Below are 21771 nucleotides of genomic sequence, written 5' to 3'. Positions count from 1 at the left end.
TAGACTACTATTAATTTAGATAATAAAAAAAGCAGACATACTTAGGCATAGGCATACAGTAGGGTAGATATTCTGAGCTCAAATTCATTACTGTGTTCGTTTACAGTACATTTGTTTTAATTTTCGTTTTCATAATCTATGCACAAGGAGCCTTTTCCTTAGCTTTTGCCTTTGAATGCGGTGTACGTGGTATGTTGATATCTCACTCGTGAGTAGAGGCATGTTCAGACGAGTCTGAAGTAAGCTTTGAAGTAGCAGTTTACTTGTCGTAAGCCTTGGGTAGTGCCCGTGTGAAAACACTCTTTGTATTAAGTTACTTCAACCTTACTACAGACATTTACTCCTGAGCAGATTCAGGTGTAAGTGTGCTACTTTTGCATACACAAGGAAGATAAAGAATATACACTCGGAGTAGAACTGTGTAGACACACTTACTTTAGAGCTCGAAAGTAAATGCGACCTTTATTTTGACCTCAATTATTTTCAAAAGATAAGATCTTCAAATGAGTGGTAAAATAACATCCTGTGATGTGTAAGACTTTGTAGACACAATGTTTTCATAATTGTTTAAAATTTCAACAAAAAAATGTGCAAAATAACCGTTAAGAGACAGCGAAGTAGTGAATATCACTTCCGGAAAATTTGCATAGTTACTTCTAAACTTTGAACTAGTTGGGTAAACATCGTGTGGACACTCGTCGGAAGTAACATCAGCGTAAAATTTTACGTTGTAACTTTACTTCAGACAGAAGGTCATCTGACCATAACTTATGTTATGTAGAGCTTGTAAACCAAAAAAATTGATACAGTACATAATTTTTTTATTATTGAAGTCATGCTCCAGAGGAAAAAACATTTTTTTGATTTGTTGTACAACTGATTTTTCTAAGACAAAAAAATCATATGGCCGTGTTTCAGCGGCATTTAAAATTTCCATGATAAATTATCTTGCAATTCACCCAAAATATTTTATCCCATCATGCAATATAATGGACAACATTACAATGTGTTTAACAAATGAACATCCGTTTTGTTGACCTAGCAGTTGGCCTTTTTTTTTGTGCGAGATGAGATAAGCCTAGTCCAAGAATGTATCGTACGGTACTATTTCGCTCTGGGAAATGTACTGTTGCAACGATGCTTCATTGTACTTCTATAGGGAGTGAGAAGAAGAGGAAAAAGAATGCCAGCTTTGTTTGGTGTGCTTACGGCACAATAAACAATAGGTAGGGATAAACTTAAGCCCAGCCAGGCACCGTCGACATCCAATGCAGTCTTTTTAGGCTTTATTCTACTCACTTTTTATTATGAAGTGTTTGATTACTAGGCCTAGGCCCCTAGGCCTATTAACTACTAGAAACTACTGTAACTACCTAAAATAAGTCTTTGCATGGCCATAATTTGACATTAGTCAAAGGTTATTTATTTTCGCTTTCAGAGCTTTTTCCGATAAATTATCTGATTCTCATACCAAAATTCATCGGAAAATGTGGGCCTCGTTTCTGCAGCAAAAATGATCAAAATGGACGCTTTCAGATAATTTATCGGATAATAAGTGTTGTCAAGCCTTTGACGAAAAACTCAGAAGTGGTTAAAAAGCTACAGAAAAAAAAAATGGGTGGTTACACCCTTCCCCCCCCCCCCCCCATTTTTTGATTATTCAAAAATCTGTATCTCATTAACCGCTTCCAATTTTTTTGTCAAATATGCATCTTGAGAATCGGTTGTACAACATATGAAAAAAAATGTTTTTACTCCGGAGCCTTGCTTTCAATCTTCTAGTTCAGTTGAATTACATTCATTTAACCTTGTATCTATTTTTCATCTCCCAATACAACCTCCCAAGTACTACATCCCTGGGTAATTGTTCAAAAAAACAAAACAAAAAAAATCTTTCAGTGTTTAATATTTTTTTTGATGACAGCCAATTATAATAATTATTATTATCTATTATTAATTAAAATTTATTTTAATAACAATAATAATAATAATACATTTCTTGTATAGTGCAAACATATTTGACAACATCTCAATGTGCTTTAAAACAATTTTAAATGTATAATTTTAACTAAAATACATTAAAAGTACAAAGCATTCACTAACCAAACAACCATTCCAATTTAAACACAATTTCACAATTTAAAATGTAATATTTATTTCTGTACCAAAAAATGTCAATATTTATTTCTGTACCAAGTCAAACATTCACGTCTAGCCTATGGGAAAATCTAAGTTAAAACCCCAATTACAAATTATCCGCGATATCTCTAGCACTTTTTACGTATCGTGCTTACATAATTACTAAGTGTATCATGGTTATTTCGTACAAATTTAAGTGATACCTTAACGACTTCCCGAACTAATTGAATCATCTTAAGGACATATATCAAATCCCACGAGAGGAATCGAAGGTGGTAAATATGAACTAGAAATGTGCTGAATTTTAACCACAAACTTCCTGTACTGTATGTTCGTCAATCTTACTTTTAAAGAGATTAGGAGCTATTTTGCTAATGCAGTTCATATTTTGTGGGTATCCTTAATATATTTTATTGTTATAAATAGGTAAAAAATGTAGCAGTTTGCTCAGTTAAAAGCCTGTTTATACTTCTACGATAACGATAAAAAAGCTGAAAAGCGATTGTTAATATAGAAAACAAAAGAAATAAGAGAAGTTTTTACACTAGGACGATTCGATAACGGTTTATTGTGTATATGATAACAAAATATTTTAACAAATGAAATCAGATGACGTCATAATCATGGAAAAACGATAAAATCGTTGCTGCTACTACGATTATAATGTTTTTCCATGATTATGTTGTCATCTGAATTGATTTGTCAAAATATGTTGTTATCGAATATTAAACTGATAAATCGTTATCGAATCTTTCTAGTGTAGAAACTTCTTATATCTTTTATTTTCTATATGAACAGTTGCTTTTTACCTTTTGTTTAATCGTTATTGTTATCGTTGAAGTATAAACAGGCCTTAAGCCTCTGTGTTCTTTGTGACTAGTCCCCTCAAAGCTCTGCCTATGCTATTACTATCAAATTTTCTTTGGCACAAAACTGTTGTATGCCCATATATAGTTATGATGTGCCTATATATGGTCATGATGTGATGTCATCAATCATGACCATATTTAGGCATGTCACATGTTTTTGTTAAATGGTAGAAAAGGGATTTGTATGAAGAAGACAACAGTTAAATGTTAACTTATTTTGTATTACAATACTGTATATACTATGATTAATTTTTGATATTGAAAACTTTTTCTATGACCAGTTATTCAAAATTTAATGCAAGACTTTTCTTTTTAATTATTTTTTTCTTAATTTCTTGTTTGTTTTAAAACAATATTTGCCTAAGAAAATAAAATATTATTTTGTAATTTGAAATCAGTCACTAGTAGGATATATTTTATTTTAAAAAAAAATCCCAATAAAATTGTTTATTAGTTTATCACCCTCACACGAATGTCTTCTATGGTATAAACAAAACAAAAATTATTTTTCAAAAATTATTATTTTTTTGGTTTTTTTTAGTAAATAGTATAGTAGATATTGTTTGTATTATCTCAATCATGTTTTACTTTGAATATCAATACACCAGCAAACAACACAAGGGTGATGTTTGACTTTAGCAAAATAAAAAATAAAAAGCCTCGCTCCCTCATCACTTTTTCAGCCTAGGCCTAAATTGAAAATGGGTAGTGATTTGTCCCTGTAAAAAAAATAACTTCATGTCATTTTGATACTTATCAGAATCCTGGTCTCTGAAATTTCTCTCAGCTCTTTCAACCTTGACCTTCCATCGAAATTAAGATCTGTAACAGATTACAGATTAATCTTACCAGGCAAGATCGAAAGTTTTTTTTTTATCTCCTGTTGTATCATCCATCGTCTTTTTTGGTACATTATCCAAAAGACCTCTTACTCATTATATCGATAATTGGTTGTTATCTAACCTGTCATGTGACCTCATGCGACTGACATGTGACTTGTCGGTGGTTGATCGCTGTTTAAGTCATGATGTGCCCATATATAGTCATGATGTGCCTATATATGGTCATGATGTGCCCATATATAGTCATGATTTGCCCATATATAGTCATGATGTGCCTACATATGTGCAGACAAGCCAAACCAGTCACTCGTTGCAAAAATAAATTTTGAGTTATTAATACAGTGTTAGAGAGTAAAATAATAGCTATAAAATGGTAAAAAAAACATTCAAATCGGACACTTCCTTATGAAGTTACAAGCGTTTAATCACACAGCTGTTTAAAGAACAATATATGAGAAATCAGCCTTCAAAGTTTATGATTTCAGGCATCTTATGCAGAAACTATCTTTAAATCCTTAAAAAGTGTTGTTTTAACATTGAAAATGGGGAAAATAACAGCATAGAATGATGTATAGATATATAAAGGTTAGTTTAGTGCAGTAAAATAGATTTTAAAAAACTTGACATTCCAGCATGTTTTGGCCATTTTCTCTGTAACAGGATTTGCGACGAGTGACTGGTTTGGCTTGTCTTTGCCACATATGGTCATGGTGGGATGTCACCATGGCCATGTGTTTTTTCAAATAGAATTTGATAGTCTGGACAGGGATTATCTGCAGATTCTGTAAATCTTCTAATTGTTTTATAACCTTAAAGATGTATTGCCCCATGCTAAGTACCAACAAAATCATAAAAATATTATTTGAAATTAACTTGCCCATTTTGAAGTAACATAAAAGTTATCAACTTGAACATAGAAATTAGTGTATTTATTAGTCTACCCATCAGTGTATAGCGAAAAATGATAGAAACAGGTCTACAGTCACTGGAAGTGTTTTTATTATTTTTATTATAATTTTTTTATTTAAAAATCAGGGTACACATTTTTCAATAATTTTTTTGCACAAGTTAATAATTTGTATGCTATTGCAATATGAGCAAGTTTATGTCAAGATTATTTTTTATGATTTTTTGACATTATCAAGGGACAATACATCTTTACAATTACACGATTTTGTCTTATCGAATTCTACCATTAAATGAATTTCATAATCAGAGAGACCCAGGAGGAAAAACATTTGTATTTAAAATGAGTGAATTTCTTATGTCGATGCAGAAGATGTTTGAAATTTTAGACCTAAAATGCAATTTAGTAAAGTTATAAGAAAGCGGGACGTTTATTCGACAGTATTTATATTTAAAATTTGTTGTGTAGCAGGGGGTGTGCTCAGCGGTCAGGGAGGCCTTACCTAGCTAAATTTTGTGTGGGGGAAAATGAAACACGTTGGGTGGGGAAAAGCTGGACGACCCCTTGTTAGCTAATTCAAGTAGTGAGCATGTGGGACAGGATTAATGACACCTGTATTCACATTTTTTTATTCCACAGTTATTTCTCGATGAAGAACAGCAAATAGAGATCAAGACGGATGGACTATTCCAAACGGAACCGGTGGATCTTTCCATGAGTGGCAGGAACGGCAAACTACGCTCCAACTCCTCGTCACCAGTCGCTCCAACCGTTATCCCAGACTCGCGACTAATTGATACTTTTCCGTATACCTCAATAGGAAGAGAGGACGGTAAGATTTGAACTTCATTTAAATTCATTGATGGTACAAGTATGCGAGGTGGGATATTGACAGTACAAGGAAAGGTGGAACACCCTTTCCCCTCTTTCCCCCCTCCTTCCTGTCTAGGACACATCCCACTGTGCACCATCACTTCTTGAATTATTCTTATTACCACGCATAGATTTTTTCAAAGAAGATAACAAGCTATACAGCAAAGGGGCAGCAGTCGCCGAGATGCTGCGATTTGTACGTCCTAAGATATTTGGGGTGGATGAATTCTATCATGTCTTTTTTTAATGATTAAGTAAAGATTACTGGACATATTCTGGCTAGATCCCCTTTGTCATGCAAGGTTAAAGTCATAGAAACATTAGGTTTGTATAATTGCATTTGCAAGTTTGAACTTTCTGTCAAATATCATCGTATTTGTCACGATAAGGAAAACAGTTTGAAGATGTTATCTCCCTTCCCCATCAAGAATGCCTGCATGGTCCAGTGGTTGGCAAATATTATGCATTGAAGTTAAAAACCGAACGATAAATGTTTAAAATTCTACCTCAAGTCCTTATCAGTTCTGTCCACGCTTTCCCCTTGATCAACAGAGGGGATGTGAAGGGGTAAGCGAGCACTCCCCTTCTTACTGGCTGCCATCCAGCGACGATCAGCTGTCGCACCCATAACGAGCCCCTTGTTGAAAGTGAAAGTGCGTCTTGGAAGTTAAGCATTGACTTGCAAGTCACGGTGTACTACGTGATCAATCCAGTGACCACAAAAATAATTAGATTCGCTTTCGATGCTGCGAAAAAATCTTTGCCTGGTCCTCTTTAAAGACCTCTCAGCAACTGTCTAACATGTGGCTTAACGGTTGTCAACAATTCCAGCGTCTTAGGTTTTCCTCCTTAGCTTTTTTTATCGCATACCATCTGGTTACAGTTTTCACCTAATTTTGAAGCGTGGCCTAAAATTGATTTCGGAGATGATGATGATAACGCTGATAAGGGTTTTGTCGGCAGTTATAATCGTTATCACGAGAGCTAAGGTGTTGAAAATGGTGATGAGTATAAAGATGGAATTGAAGGAAACCGGGAGAATATTTCCAACGGTGGAATATTCTCGACTTGTTTTTATACGTTGTTTTGCACATTTATTATTGTTATATATTTTATTCATTTCTTCTTCTCAGATCCTCAATGGTGTGGAAATTTTTTTTTTAATTGTTTTGTTATTAAAGTAGGCGGAGAAGAAACAATAAATACAAATTTTACAGGAAAATTTTAAAATGCAAGTTTACAACAAGGTTATTAATATACAATTTAATAACTTTTGATATCAGAGGTATTGAAAAATAAAATAATGTATAAAATTAAAAAATATTAATATTATTGTTTATATTTTTCTCATATTTAAATTGTATATTGGAAATTCTTGATGTTGTCACTCAAGGTAAGAGTAGCTGGTCTCGCATTTGTGGGAATGCGACGTTAAAGAATAAACTGACTAAACTATTTGATTACTCATAACGTTAACACATATGGCATTTTACTGTTAAAGAAAATATTAATTTAGGAACATTAAGTAGTTTAGATTGCATATTATTTGTGTAAAAGCTAGTAAGAGATGTGGTATACTCAAGACGTTTCGATCTAACAGAGATCTTCATCAACTCAGTTCCGTACCAGTTTTTACAAAAAAGAATTTGTCGCCAGACACAACAACAAAGTCAATGAAAGATTACTGTAATTTGGTTCTTTTTAAAATAACTTGTTCTTTTTAAAATAATCATGTGAATTAAATTTCTTTATATTAATACTGCAAACTAAATAGATTATGACTAACAGGTTTATTAGTTCATTCTAGTTAATATCATGATGAAGAACAGCAAGTAAATTGTTTTGTTTTTTGGGGGTTTTTTTTAGTTGCAAGTTTAAATAAGGTTGACTGTTGTGTTTAAAAATACAAAACAATGACAATGATAACAAATTTTCTTTCACTTCAAACTTGCAAGCTTCATCCCCTAAAGAAAACTTCAACACAATTGTGATAAAAATTTAATAAATAAAACTCTTACATCAATTTTATCTTGATCGGATTTATAATTAGTACTTATTAATTAGACGTTAATTTGCCTGTTTACACTGGATGTCACACACAACTAGATTCTTCATTGCTTGACATTTTTGAAGAGTTAAAAAAGGCTGCAGCCACTTATGGTGACAGGAAACAGGGTTAATCCAGTGCGTATGGTGTTTCTGTGAGTGCTGTTATTTACCACAATCAATGGTCTATTCTTGTAGACGATCCAGAGTGCGTGAACTCTGGCATGACGTTATAACCCATCAATATAAAAATAAACAACATGGAAAAGATCTTGTTTTACATTTTTGTAGATTTTTAGCTGCTTACCTGATTACATGATAATAATAAGTAATATTAATATTTTAATAATAATAAAAATGATTATTTTAATAGTTATTAATAATGACAATGTAAGGATTAATAAGACAAAAAAATTATTTGTTGTCTTGCCTAACTCGTGACCTTTAAAATTCAGTGTTTGTCAGGGTGTTTTTTTTTTTGTTTTTTTTTCTAATATTATTTTAAGCCTAGACCAATATCTATTGTTTTATTGTTATTTAATCACCCGTGAATTTTGGATTTACTAAGATGGTAACCATGAGCTAGACTATTATTCATGATTAAGTATCAAATGATTAATAAAAGTTTAAAAAGTTTTTTTTCTAAACAGTATTTGATGTTAACCACTCTTTTTTCACATTAATTACACATTTAAATATTTAAACATTTTTGTGCCTTTTTATTTTATACCAGTGATAATTTTTATAGTTTTCAAATTGTATACATATTGTACCATAAACACATTGACAGATAGCCAAAACAAAAGTCAACTATTAAAGATGTACTTTCCATTAAGTAACATTTTTTTTAATTAAAATTTTAATTCCCCATTTGATTTGCTATATTTGTATTAAATAACTTTATTAACTTAAAATTGTGGACAGTTGAATAATAATTTGCTTAAAGTATTCTTTTGCATCGATCCTTAAATTGGCTGGTAATTAATTTATGGATTTTTGTATTAAAATGTCTGTAAATCGGTGAAAATTATTTTTTGTTAATCTGTTTCTCATTGGAAGTTAATCATTTTTTTTTATCCTTTCAGATGAGCTATTCAAAATTTTATTTGTATTTTGAGGTATTTTCTTGCCTTTTTGACTGATATTCATCTTTAATGAATGTCTTGTAGATTATATTCTATTTGGTATTGATTAAATTTGAATCTTAATAATAAAATAATAATAATAATAATAATAACAATATAATAAAAGTAATAATAATAATATTAATAATAATAGTAACAATAATAATAATAATAGTAATAATAATAATAATAGTAGTAGTAATAATAATAAAAATAATAATAAAAATAATAATAATAATAATAATAATAATAATAATAATAATAGTAATAATAATAATAGTAGTGTGGATTTGTATAGCTCCGGCATCCATCAAACAAGATGCTCATGGCGTTTGATATGTGGACTAGGTACTCGATCAATTATAAGGAGAACTGGAATATAGTAGTAAAGCCAGTCCAGTTTATGGGTAAAGCATTATGATTGTGAAATGTAGAAAGCGGGTTTGAAGTTTACATTGGAGAGGAAACTGGAGATGACTTTATGAATCATAGGGTAGTGAACATGCTGTGTACGATTAGAAAAAAAACAAGGCATCGAAAATTTGGTGCGACTCAACTTTTGACAAAACGTGTGGGAATTCAACCATGTGATCTAGATAAGGTACTGGCCTAGCGAAGGAGGAGCGCCGATTACCGTAGGGACTTGAACCGCGGTGTAAGTATGTCAGGGTTTCCACATTGAATATATATCGAAACCGCGTCGCGTTCGACCAAATTTTGATCAGTTTATCTGCGGGTGAGATCCGAGAAGAGATTGGACGTTCTTTAGTTGATACCGAAGCAGACTTAGAATGATAGTGACAGTACAAGGGACTAGTCATCAAAATATTCCCCCTTCTGCAAATCCAAGACGGGCACTCTCTGTGCTCCGTAAGCTGAGAGAGAGTATAACCGGGTGACATTTTACCCTCCTTGGGTAATTGGATATCGATGAATAGGAAGTGTGGTGTAAGGACATTTCGAGATAAGCAAGGCACAAATCATGAATGATAAAGCTGTGCAGTTTTTCTGCCCTGTCAGTTGTTCCCACTTTGATGAAAACAGCACGTAAATGCCTAATAAAAACATGTTAGATAGCGATAGCTAGAACTAGACCATGTGTGGGTTTAACGCACCCTGAAACAGATCCTGGAACACACCCTAATAATGCTTTTTCATTGTTTATCCTATTTTGAGCTGAAAAATGGGACTCAAAATTTCTGTTGTATATTCGTGTTATTTCAGTTGCTCTTAAAATATGAATTGTTCTTTTAACTTTCTTGAACAGTTATAAAAATACAAATGATTAACTCAAATGTAATTCAGTTATATAAAATTATATAGTTAATTTTTGATATTTTTTTTTTTTAAATCTAATAAAAAAAAAAGTAGCTGTTTAACAGCAACTATTAATATTATTGTTTATATATTGTTAGATCATATATTTATTAGAGGCCATATTTATTATTAATAATATTAATTATTACTAAATTAATCTTAATTCTTAAAACACTATACTTCATAGCAAAGTTTTCATAAGGATATTGACGTATACAGTAGTATTGATTTGTATTGATGTAAAAGACGACATAAAATGTAGCTATCTACTTGACTGTATTAATATCAGGAAAGAGGTAATAGTCAGTATAATATCCGTTGCCATCATGTAAACAAATACCTGAATTTCCTTTGTAAACGTTATGCACAGCCATTAAATTCTAGTTATAAGCTGTCGTAGCCACATTTAGTTTCTAGATAGGATTGACATTCTTCTATCTTGTACATTTGCTATCTACAGTTACTATTATCTTGTCTTATTTTGTTTTGTTTTCTTATTTAAAAAAATCATAAGTGATATAAGCGCACATTTTGAATAAGCGCCTTCACCAAACATAATTTTGTTGGGCATTTGTCTGTTCATCAATAACATTTTCTTTTGATTTTCTTTGCCAAGTAGATGCATTTGAAGAGCTTTGCTTTTTATAATTATAAAAGCAAATTTTATTTTACTTTTCGTTTGCCATTCTCAGAAGATTTTTTTTATAATATGTCGCTTTGTGTACTTTAAAACGATACGTAAAAAGTTTTGTTTTATCGTCTAAATCAGATGTATTGTACATTCTACTTTTCTGTGTGTGTCTTGTTTTTTATTGTTTAAATCAAAATACTTGATTCCCAGCTACAGTGAGCACAGTGAAGTTGTTTGAAATATCCTTATAAAAAATATATACATAAAATCATATTTAAATTATTGCATTCAAATCAAATTAGGGTGGAGGTTATAAAACAGACTGTGAAATTGTAATAAAAAAATAAGAATAGGCTAAGTTCAAAGGTTAAGTGCTTCCTTAAGGTTCCGAAATGAATATTAAATACCAAACTAGATTGTTATTTAATGAACCCAGATTGACCTTGGGGTCAGAATAATATCTCAGGACAAGGAGGAAATAATGCACAGATTCCATTCTATATGTACAGGCTTTTCCTAGGTTAAATGATTCTATTAGTTCAGCCGTCCCGAGGCAAAACAACGTAACTGACTTTTGTCGATTTTGAGATTATAATATTTGGGAGTATATTCTATTCTAAACCATTAAGATTATAAAGTCATTTGGGCGTAATGAACGGTAAACCAACGTCTGCTTGACAACAAAGGGCGCCACCTGGTGTTGTGACGACACAACTGTTGTACTCTCTAAACCTACCATCCTAAATTCGGATCAATTTTGTCTTCAAGGGATGGGCTTATACCAGAGAAATTATGGTGTATATGCTGACACTGAACACATTTAGAAAAAAAAGTTGGTAGTTTGTAGAATAAGTGTCCTGGAAATGATTAGTTGAGTAGCTTGCTGGTTAAGGTGCTTGCCTTTCAATCTCAGGGTCCTGGGTTCAATTCCTATCATGGTGACTGGATGTTTTATCACAACTAAAACAGCTTCATTCACAAAGCTTCATAATAAGAATTAGATTAAAATGATTAATTCGGAATATAGATGGTGTGGCCTTGGTTATTTCTATCTTTAATTCTAAAAAATTATGATTCTCACATGCATCCCCATTTCCTCCATCTAATGAACAGTTTTCATTAATATGGCAATTTCAATTTCCAATTCATCAACCGATGGAGCTCATCTATGTAAAATACATCATCTATTTCCAAAGAACATTAATTACTATACTACCCATTTAATTTGGCCTACTGGCAATCGATGTTGTTGAACTTTTACTTCAGCCCTCCAGCTGCAACACAGTGAGAGGCAGCGATGGGAATTGAACCGGGGACTTAGAGATCTCCACAGTTCAGCGCGCACACAGCGGCCACCACCAGTTTAGCTGACTGAACTAAGCTGTTCTCTGTACACGTAGTGTCAACCAACGCAGTCCCATGCAATGTTTGCGCCACATTACGTCGATGAGGATCACATCCGAAAGTCAGAGTCCCTAACTCCACTATAGAAAAAACTTAATTCTCAACCCTCCAGCTATATAAATATTACCTTGGGTGGTGTGGGGTGGGGGTGGGGTGGGTGATCCAAGATTATAATTTCTCCCCAAATTGTATTTGTATAAAGTAGAGGTCAGTACTAAAGCCTAGGTGTACCACTACAAACTAATTACATCTATATTTTCTATATAGGTATGATGATGTCATAGCACTACCCAAATACGCAAATTGCAGTTCTTTCAGTAAACTATCTGCAGAAAAAAGCTTTTATTTCATTGTTCTTTGTAAATGGAATTTCTCTTGCCTTTAATTATTTTATCTTAAATTTGCAATTTATTTTTAAATATTCTTGAAACTTGTTAATTATATTGTATTGCCTTTATCTTAAATTTGCAATTTACCTTTAAATAATCTTGAAACATGTTAATCGTATTGTATCACCAGTTTAAAGTTTTTAAAATGATTTTGGAATGCGTCTCTTTCTTTTAGGAATTATACTTTGCGATTGTTTTAATAAAAATGTACATATATCCCTTTATTTCTTATTTGAATAAAATGATTCATGCTTTTATTTGGACAGTGTAATATTTATTTTTTTATATTGCTTACTTTCTACTGCATTAAGAACAACTATTTTAAAAACTAATTCATTGGTCATTGGTTTTGAATTCCTTATCCGCCCATTGTTCTGTTTTAAAAACAATAACAATACATGATGTTAATATACAAGTGAATGTACTTTCAATTACTACTTTTATTATGATGAACTAATAAAATAGGTCTGCTGCCCTCTAACATGCAATTTCCACGTCTCTATTATAAATTGACAATAGAGGGCTCCCTTTATTTTTTTTCTATTTATTACTTGCAAATGATTAGTAATGTGTCTTTGTAGTCTCTTTCACTTAGTCTTCTGCTCATTTTTAGTACTTTTGATTGAATACTAATAAGCTATTACAATATAAAAAGTAAGATTGTTACAAAAATAAAAATCAAGATGCAATCGATTATTGAATCAGTACATAAATATTATATTAAGCCAGCTCTGTAATTTAGTCGGGAACTCTACAAACTTTTTATATTATAGATGGTCCCAGACGCTTCTCTATCATGGTTTGGCTAGTAGGAAAAAACTTTTTCGTGGACAAGGACTTAAATCTGATACCCAGTGTAAACGTCTGACTTTTATACTTTATAAAAAATAGGTTTCCAGAAGTAACTACTGCTAGACATAGTTTTTTTTTTTTTTTTTTTTTTTGTTACTCTGAACTCATCCATGCTTTCTGTGTTGACAATTCACTTTAATAACTGTAGGCCTACAAGTATTACCAGATTTTTTACTTTTTAGGGAACTTTTTAGGACAGGTCTTATCTAGCAGCTTTCTGTGTTGGCAGTTCACTTAAATAACTTCACTACGACCGGTTATATCTAGCATATAAACTTACTTTTCATTTTTAAACTGAAATTGTGAAATCTCGAAAATATAGGGCCGTAGAATAAGGGAGCTGTACAGTATCTTTAAAAGTATAAGGTTACTCCAATACTCTGCTCAACTCCGTGGTCATTGTACTTCTTTTCTCAGAGCTCAGCATATCTGATAAACTTATTTTTCTGTTTTCACTTGTCTCACTGTGTCTGTATTGTTTGCTTTGCTGCAAGTAGTGCCTCTAATACAAATAAATTATGTTGTATGTCCTCACATACAAACTCATAGTACATTAAGTTTAACCAGGTTATTATCCTGATAAAAGTGTGAATTAGTTCCAAGCCAAACCAAGGACATGAACTCAGCTTTACTATGAATATTGCAAACATACCTCAATGATTTTTATTCCTTTTTTTCGTTCTTCATTGAAATCATGAAATGTTAGTGCCAAGAAGTGTTGTGTTATGCCTCGCACTCATTGTACCCAACGGTCATCCGCCGACGCGATTCTGTGAAGAATGCAACGTGACGACGCCAGAAACTGATCGTTTTTAAGGACGATCCGTTCAGATGGCCACCGACAATCAGCAGATGGCGTTGTCATCTAACGCTCGCAGGAAGCGAAGTTGGATTCGTCATGCAACAGTCGTACATTACGATGCAGTGAGTTCCTGGCTTTACTCTTCACGACCAATCGTACAATTCCCTTAAAAAATTTCAAAGCGTTTTAAATGTTTATCCTTAAATATTTGCGCATCACAGTATCAACAAAATTAACTTTCCAAAATTGCTTAGAAAATTAATATTTGAAATATAATATCCCATCATTCCTGAGACTAAGGTTAGACAGTAGGTGTACATATAATTTGTTAACAATTGAAGTATCAAAATTCATCCCATGCATCTTTGATTTAGTTTATGCTAGGCCGTTCTTTTGCTAGTTCTTATCTCGTGATCTTGAGGCAGTGGATGGCCACTTGGCTTGGATCCCCTATCAGACTTACTAGGTCCCTGTTGGTATTTTTGGAGCCACCACTTACACAGTTATATTATCTGCAAGTTGTTATCTGTTGTTATTGTCTGCAAGATGTAAACTTCTGAGAAAAAAATGTTATCTTATGTTATTTTGTAGTTCTTATATCTCGAGAGAGCAGTTTAGCTCAGTTGGCTAAACTGGTGGTAGCCAGTGGCAGGGCCTGCAGGGGGCAGCAGGGCTTAAGCCTTCCCACCGGACAGGTCAAGGTTCCCCCCCCCCCATTAGACAGCTCGTCGGGCAGTCGGACTAAAAAATATATAAAGATATATATAAAGCCAACACATGTCTGTCACAATCACAGAGTGTCATTTCTGGCCATTCGGGGTTCCTATTCTTAAAAAAATTTCATTTGGGAGGGTGAACACCCTCTCAAACCCTTCCCTCAGCTTTGGCTTACCAGCCCAAGTCCCCCTGTTGGACAGCTCAGCCCCTCAGAAAATATATCCTAGAGCCGCCACTGGTGGTAGCCACTGTGTGTGTGCTGAACCGTGGAGACTTCTCTTCTTCAGACTTTCGTGGGTTGTCCTTGGTGTTTTCACCAAGTACATCCGTTTTAATCCAATCTAAATTATCTTGTTGAAATATAGAATATTAAAACGGAATAGATATTTTTTATATATTTCTTATCCTTACAGATAATGTTCTCGATTTGAAAAGGAGAGCCAGTGCAATTGTTGTTGCCCCGCGATCAAACCAGTCCCGTAAAGAAGATGATTTCCCAACCGTCACAATCGACAGTGTTAACAGAACAGGGGCAAGCGCCCTCCTATCCCTAGAGCAAGTAGCACCGTAAGTATTCAGTGTTTTACCGTCTTGGTTTCTTGCCGTTTTCACTCAAGCTCAATGGCAATGATTTGTAATAGAGAAAGACAACAGCTACTGACCCTGTACAGTAGCCGGTGGCTTCCTTATAAATGGCTCCATGCAAAGTTGAATCCCATTTAGTTGAATTCCCATGATCTATCTATTTTAATATCATCATCAATTTATAATATGAAAATTAAAACAGCTACTGGTCCTTTACGGTAGCCGGAGGCTCCCTTTTATCACACAGTTACAAACATTCAATAAAATGACAAAGTTGAATCCCATTTCGTTGAATACCTCTGACCTATTTATCTAATATTTTAATATATCAATGGGCTCGATTTGTGATAGAGAAAATTGCAAAAGCTACAGGTCCTGAGTAGACAGTGGCTCCATTATCATACAGTACAAACGTTTAATAATGTAAGTGACTCTATATAATGTTGAATTCCATTTCTTTGAATATCCCTGATCTATTTTAATATTGATGTTGTATTATTAAAGTGGGTTAGATGATTGACCTTTTAACTTGTACCAGATTTCGTGTAAAACCAGTTGTTACGTGTTGAACTTACTTCAACCACATCTTATCACAAAAAAAAGAAAGAAAAAAATCATCCCCTGTATTCCCTTTAGCAATTGTTAGCAAATATATTTACTTAATGCACTTATTGTTTTTCTTGTAAGCCCACAATTGTTTGGGATCTACAATAACACCCACACTCGCCCACTCAAATGCAAAACTCCCCATGGGTGCAGATCGTGTAGTGCAGTGTATTGTCGTTCACATCTGTGTTATTTGTACTTTTACAAAGCGACTGTGATTCCTAACATTGGCTTGCTGCTTGAATTGAGTATTTATAAAGATTTTTCAAGTAGGTAAATTACTTTTTTGTAACGGTTCCCATTATAAGTCAACCTACTCACGGTGCATTGGAATTCGTTCAATGTATTCTTGTTTTCCGTTCATAAGGTAATGCGATATTACATAGAAAATATTTTGGTTTTTATATTTTACTTTGGTTGAAGAAAAACAAATTTTATGTAGAAAATATAGAGCTGCTTAAAAGCTTAGTTGGCAACATGGTGGTAATAACTGTGTGCGCTCAACCATGGCAATACTTTTCTTATCTTTGGTCCCCTATTCAATTCCATCGCTGTTCTTCTTGTGTTTCTGCCAGCGGGTACATTTGCAAGTTGACGATAGTGCATCATCTTTTGGATGAGATGTTTGAGCCGTTGGTTACTGGTTCAATATAATAGCCCATGAACATACAATATCAAGCTAGCCAATCACTGCTAACGCAATTCTATGTAGAACACAACGCTCGCACAATTGATTGCTTTTCATGACGATCCATTTAGACTGCGTTGTCGTTTCGCCCTCACAAGAAGCTCGGCCAATGGTCGTACGGCCAACCAGATGGGCTGAAAATAATTATTTAGGCTTTCATTTAAAAAAATTCCAACCAAATATTGATTATAAATGTACAATATCTTTTAAATTCATACAACACCACAGACTGCCGGGATAAGTGGAAAAACTGAGTAGTTAAGGCAGTGGCGCTACAACCATAGTATCGGCACTGGTGTGAATGACACACCTGTCTACTGTATGGTTCTGGAGGTGGGACAACTCTTTTCAGATTAGGACTTCAAATCAAAATCAAATCAAATCAATCTTTATTTTCCAAAATAACAGAATGTATATTGGAAATTCGTCTTTAGATACAAACAAAAGCCTACCAAGAGAACAAATCGCACAATCAATAAAAAAGTACATAATCAAATTGTCAAAAAGTGACACAAATGAAGCTTCAAAAAGGCCTATATACAATTGATAAAAGATTATAAAAAAAAAATTGAATAAAGTTAAAATACAATTTAATGAAGATTAATTAATAAAAAATAGTTTATGAGAATATGATTAAAATTTACAGAGTAAAAAAATAAAACTTTATACCTGCTGTAGGTCCAGGGTAAACAATTGGCTCATGAGCACTGTAAACAAACCAATACATCTTTTGAGATGAGTAGGGGGGTTACCCCGGTGTCCTGGTTCATACAGCCCCCTGTTGTGGACAGACGAGTAGCTGGAACCAGTTTATTGGGTAGCTCTGACACTCTGGGAAAAAAGAAAATTTCTGTACAAGCTAGTCAACACTTTAAATGCTTTTGAGAATCTGTTGCTATATAACGCTATATAAATTTAACTATTATTAGATTAAAAGCATGGAATTTATTAGCATTGGGATCATAGGATCTTCTACACTGAAACGTCCGTTTTTACATACCGTAGTACACTTCCGAAAGATGTGATTTCTATAGATCACGCAACACTACTGTAGTGTATATACCAATTGTTATGTTCTTGTGAGTACCGGAGCTGTTATCAGTGCCCCACATCTAGTGTGGCAATGAGAATTCAAGGAGGCCTAACTAGTAAATCTAGTAAATGAACCATCTATTTTCAAGACTTGGAGGTAGCAGTACAAAAGCCTGTTTATACTTGCAACAATAACAATAAAAAGCTAAAAAGTAATTGTTCATATAGAAAATAGAAGAAATAATTGAAGTTTTTACACTGGGATGATTCGATAACGATTATAATTTTCATCAAAGACTATATTTTGGGGAAAAAAATTCTTGGTTTTCAAATTTATAACCGTATATCCTTTTTGATTATTTAATCATTTCAGACCGAAATGGGCAGTGAACCCTCACCCTCACAGAAGTTCAGTAAGCGAGTCAAGTCCGAGCCGGACTGCGCCTCGCCCTTTGCCGACCCGGAAACGGATACACTTGTGCGATTTTGAAGGGTGCAATAAAGTTTACACAAAAAGCTCACATCTCAAAGCCCACAGGCGAACTCATACAGGTAAGTTCAAACGACGCAGGGGCGGCACCAGGTTTGAAACCCTTAAATTGTCAAAATTTTCAGTGGCTTTGCCCCTGGACCACTTTCGAGCCCTTTTAATCAAAGCTCGACCACGCCCGCTTTGCTTTCATCGGGGAAGTCTGACCCCTCGTCGGGGGAATCGACCTGGTTGATGCCCAGGAGATGATAGTTTTCCACCATAGTTTAAGAATCAAGTGTCTAGAGGCATCTGTGATTTGTTAGGTGCTACAGTATATAAATACAGTTTTATTGTTATTAAATATTATAGTTATTATTGTTATAGTGAATAACGATACCACAATATATCAACTTCTCGACTCGTCCCTTTAGTAACCCATTCGCAAATAATCCCAGAGATATAATTTGAAGCTTTGTTGGGGGGAGGGGGTAATTTATTTATTTATATACAGTATTTATTTTGATAGGATTTATAGCACACATACAGTGTCCAGAAAACTGCTCAGGGGGATTTTTTTCCCCTGGTCATTGGATACAGAATCAATCATGTGCAACGTGGAACCTCCTCCACTCCCTTGGGAGTATTCCTAGCTATGCGTGTAATCGGCACTACTAATTTCATTCCGAATAATTCACCTCCTACCAGGTGCACATTTATACTCCTGGGTGAAGAGAGGCAAATGCAGATAAAGTGCCTTGCCCAAGGACACAAGCAGTGTGACAAGCATCGGTCTCGAACCCCCGACCTTTTGATTGAAAGTCCAACGCCTTGCATTTTGTGCCACACGCTTCTACATGCGTTATGGGTTTTCCTCAGCCACTTTGAGGTGTGCTGAAAAGTGGATTTTCCACCTTCTTCTGTGTAGGTCTTCACAACTGTGTTATAAATCGTGTTTACATTGCAAATTTTTTACATGTAGACTGATACCTAGTTAATTGACTATTTCAAGCATGATGTGACAGTGTGAATGCACCTTTACAAACTTGACAGCATGTAGGAAACACTGCATCTCTGTTATTGGTTGTAACAAGTCGCTTGTCCTGTCATTGAACCCCAGAGGAATGTTCACGTCAATAAAGCTATCAAGTGGCATCGTAGGATTATTGGACTATTCAATGCGCATAATTGCTAGACAGGAATTTGATTTGCATATCAAAATAATTAGTTAGAAGAAAAAAAACATGAAAGGTTTGATTCCTTCATGTAATGAATAATCCGAGTGTGAAATGATTGCTGGGGCTTAGTGGTTAGGTTGTCTGGAACCTGGGTTTTCTTATAAAAGAATAGGAGACTTTCTCCTGACTAAAATTAATATCGCTTCTATTTGTATTCAACCTTGTAAAATCCGAAGATCACAATAAAGCGTTTTCCATGTTTTTTTATTTGTTACTATATGCTGTGAAATCTTACCAGGTATCTCATTATACTCTTGAATAGGGACAAACGTGATAAAATGTCTTCCCCAAGGACACAAGCCCTTTAACACACAGACCCTCTGCTACGAGCGGTAATCATGTGACCTATTATAGTGGGTATATATTTAGTAAACAGACAGTGCCACTGACGCTTTGTTTAATATGAAAATGCGTGCCTTCTTCGTATTACTTTTACACATAGTTGATGTTGAATGTTGCGTGTAAAAGTAAAGTTGCGCCAGTGTACGCTATGGTCAAAGTTCATTAGTTTTCACTTTTGCAAGAGGGCGGCGTACACGGCGTTATTACAGAATTTGCACGCAGAAATCGCGGAGAATGCTATCTTGAATAAGAATTTTGGTTGTCTTTCATATTAATCGCACTGTTATCCCCACTATACATCACATGACCTTTACTGGTTATCTAATCCAATGTGAATGGGGCTTTATGAGAAAAAAAAAAAAAAAAACGAAATAATTGAACTAACAACCTTTGATTTGAAATGCAAAACCTTACCACTCTACCACTTTTACATGCATGGTGACATTATAAGATAGAATGTACAGTACAGTAACATCTCCCAATTATGAACCTATGAACCTCCCATGTTGAATTATTGCAAAAATGTGGAACAATAATGACAAAATATTATTATTGTTTATTTTTGGTAAATATTTCAGACGCTCCGAGTTTCTTTCCTATTTTCCTTTGTTCTTGTTATAACTTACGTTATTTTTGTAATTAACAGATTACTAATAGCTTACATTCACATTCATTAAATTATCTTAAAATTACACTTTTTGACGTTTTATTGGCCTATTATGTATACATTGTGTCTGTATTTAACATTTTTTAGTCAATGTCAATTTAAATTCAAAGGTATATCACTGGTACCGGACCCTTTTATGTTCACTCGGATATGCTTATCTTCATAAGACTACTTCTACGACGAGATACCTTGTTTGAAGCAAGAAATCAAGTTGTTTTTAATCAGTACCGCTCATATATTTTATTCGTGTGGGAATATTTTTAGCCTACACTCTGTTCTGACGGACGAGTATGTAATTGGAATATGTTACAGTATATTGAACTCTGTAAAATAATTACTTCTATTAAAACTCAAGTCAGATAATCTTTACATTGTTGTTCTCTAAAACCACATTATTTCAAACTGTCTGATAATCAAGGTCTTGATAAGTTATATTTCCTTGTTATAATTGGCGAACATAATAGCTTAAGTTCACATCCTAAATTTTTCATAAGCCCAATGTACTTTTTGAGATGGTTTAAAGTGATAAGATAGACTGTTAAGTTGTAAACAATACACAAAACAAATTATACCTAAGAGATTTCAATTCACGTTTCTATTCAGAATTGAATATGGCTAGGTACCATGCATTTGTGGTTTTTATTGTCCCTCATAAATGTAAAATTATTTTAAGGTTGAGGTGCTTTTATATCATTCCAGGGTGGTTTAGTGCATCACCGATTTTCTACAATTCAAAATCCCAAAGCACACTCAGTGTTTAATGATTTCTTATAGTTTAGTTATATAAGGTTTTTTTTTTTATGAACACAGTATAGGTCAGTAGGTATAGAATAGAAAAAAGCAATGAGATGATTGTAATATAATTCATATATATTCGCCTCTTTTCTGTTGTATCTCTGTTGTTGTATCTCCAGATGCTGTTGTTGTATCTCCAGATGCGATATAATGCAGATAAGTCATAAAAAACGTTGGAATGTTGTATTTTACTTTTTTTTGTTAAAGAGGGCCCCTAAATATTTGCCGACCTTCTTGGCTCAACTGGAAGGGTCACCCTCTGTACATTTCGCTTGTGTCCGTGAGCAAGGCACTTTATCTGCATTGCTTCTTTCCACCCAGGAGTATAAATGGGTACATGGTGGGGTTGCTTGCACATGCGCTGATTACAGCAACAATACTTAAGCATGTGGATCCAATGACCAGGGACGGAAGTGCTTCATATTTGCAAAGAAAGG

At 33.8% G+C, this 21771-nt stretch overlaps 1 protein-coding gene across 6 annotated transcripts in view; it reads left to right on the top strand.

Moving 5' to 3' along the window:
- LOC117123909 (Krueppel-like factor 12) overlaps nt 1-21771 on the top strand; it is a 63220-nt gene that overhangs the window by 34863 nt on the left and 6586 nt on the right. For all 6 annotated transcript variants that reach the window (XM_033270006.1, XM_033269980.1, XM_033270015.1 and 3 more), the window contains 3 exons: nt 5397-5589; nt 15326-15479; nt 18197-18375. In XM_033270006.1, the coding sequence (XP_033125897.1) occupies nt 5397-5589; nt 15326-15479; nt 18197-18375 (526 nt within the window). The remainder of the gene's footprint in view (nt 1-5396; nt 5590-15325; nt 15480-18196; nt 18376-21771) is intronic.

The sequence above is a fragment of the Anneissia japonica genome, unplaced genomic scaffold, assembly GCF_011630105.1.
Source record: "Anneissia japonica isolate Jap-2015-1 unplaced genomic scaffold, ASM1163010v1 scaffold169_len739621_cov184, whole genome shotgun sequence".
Classification (NCBI taxonomy): domain Eukaryota; kingdom Metazoa; phylum Echinodermata; class Crinoidea; order Comatulida; family Comatulidae; genus Anneissia; species Anneissia japonica.
The sequence above is the reverse complement of the archived record's forward strand: the minus strand, read 5'-3'. Positions and strand labels throughout refer to the sequence as shown.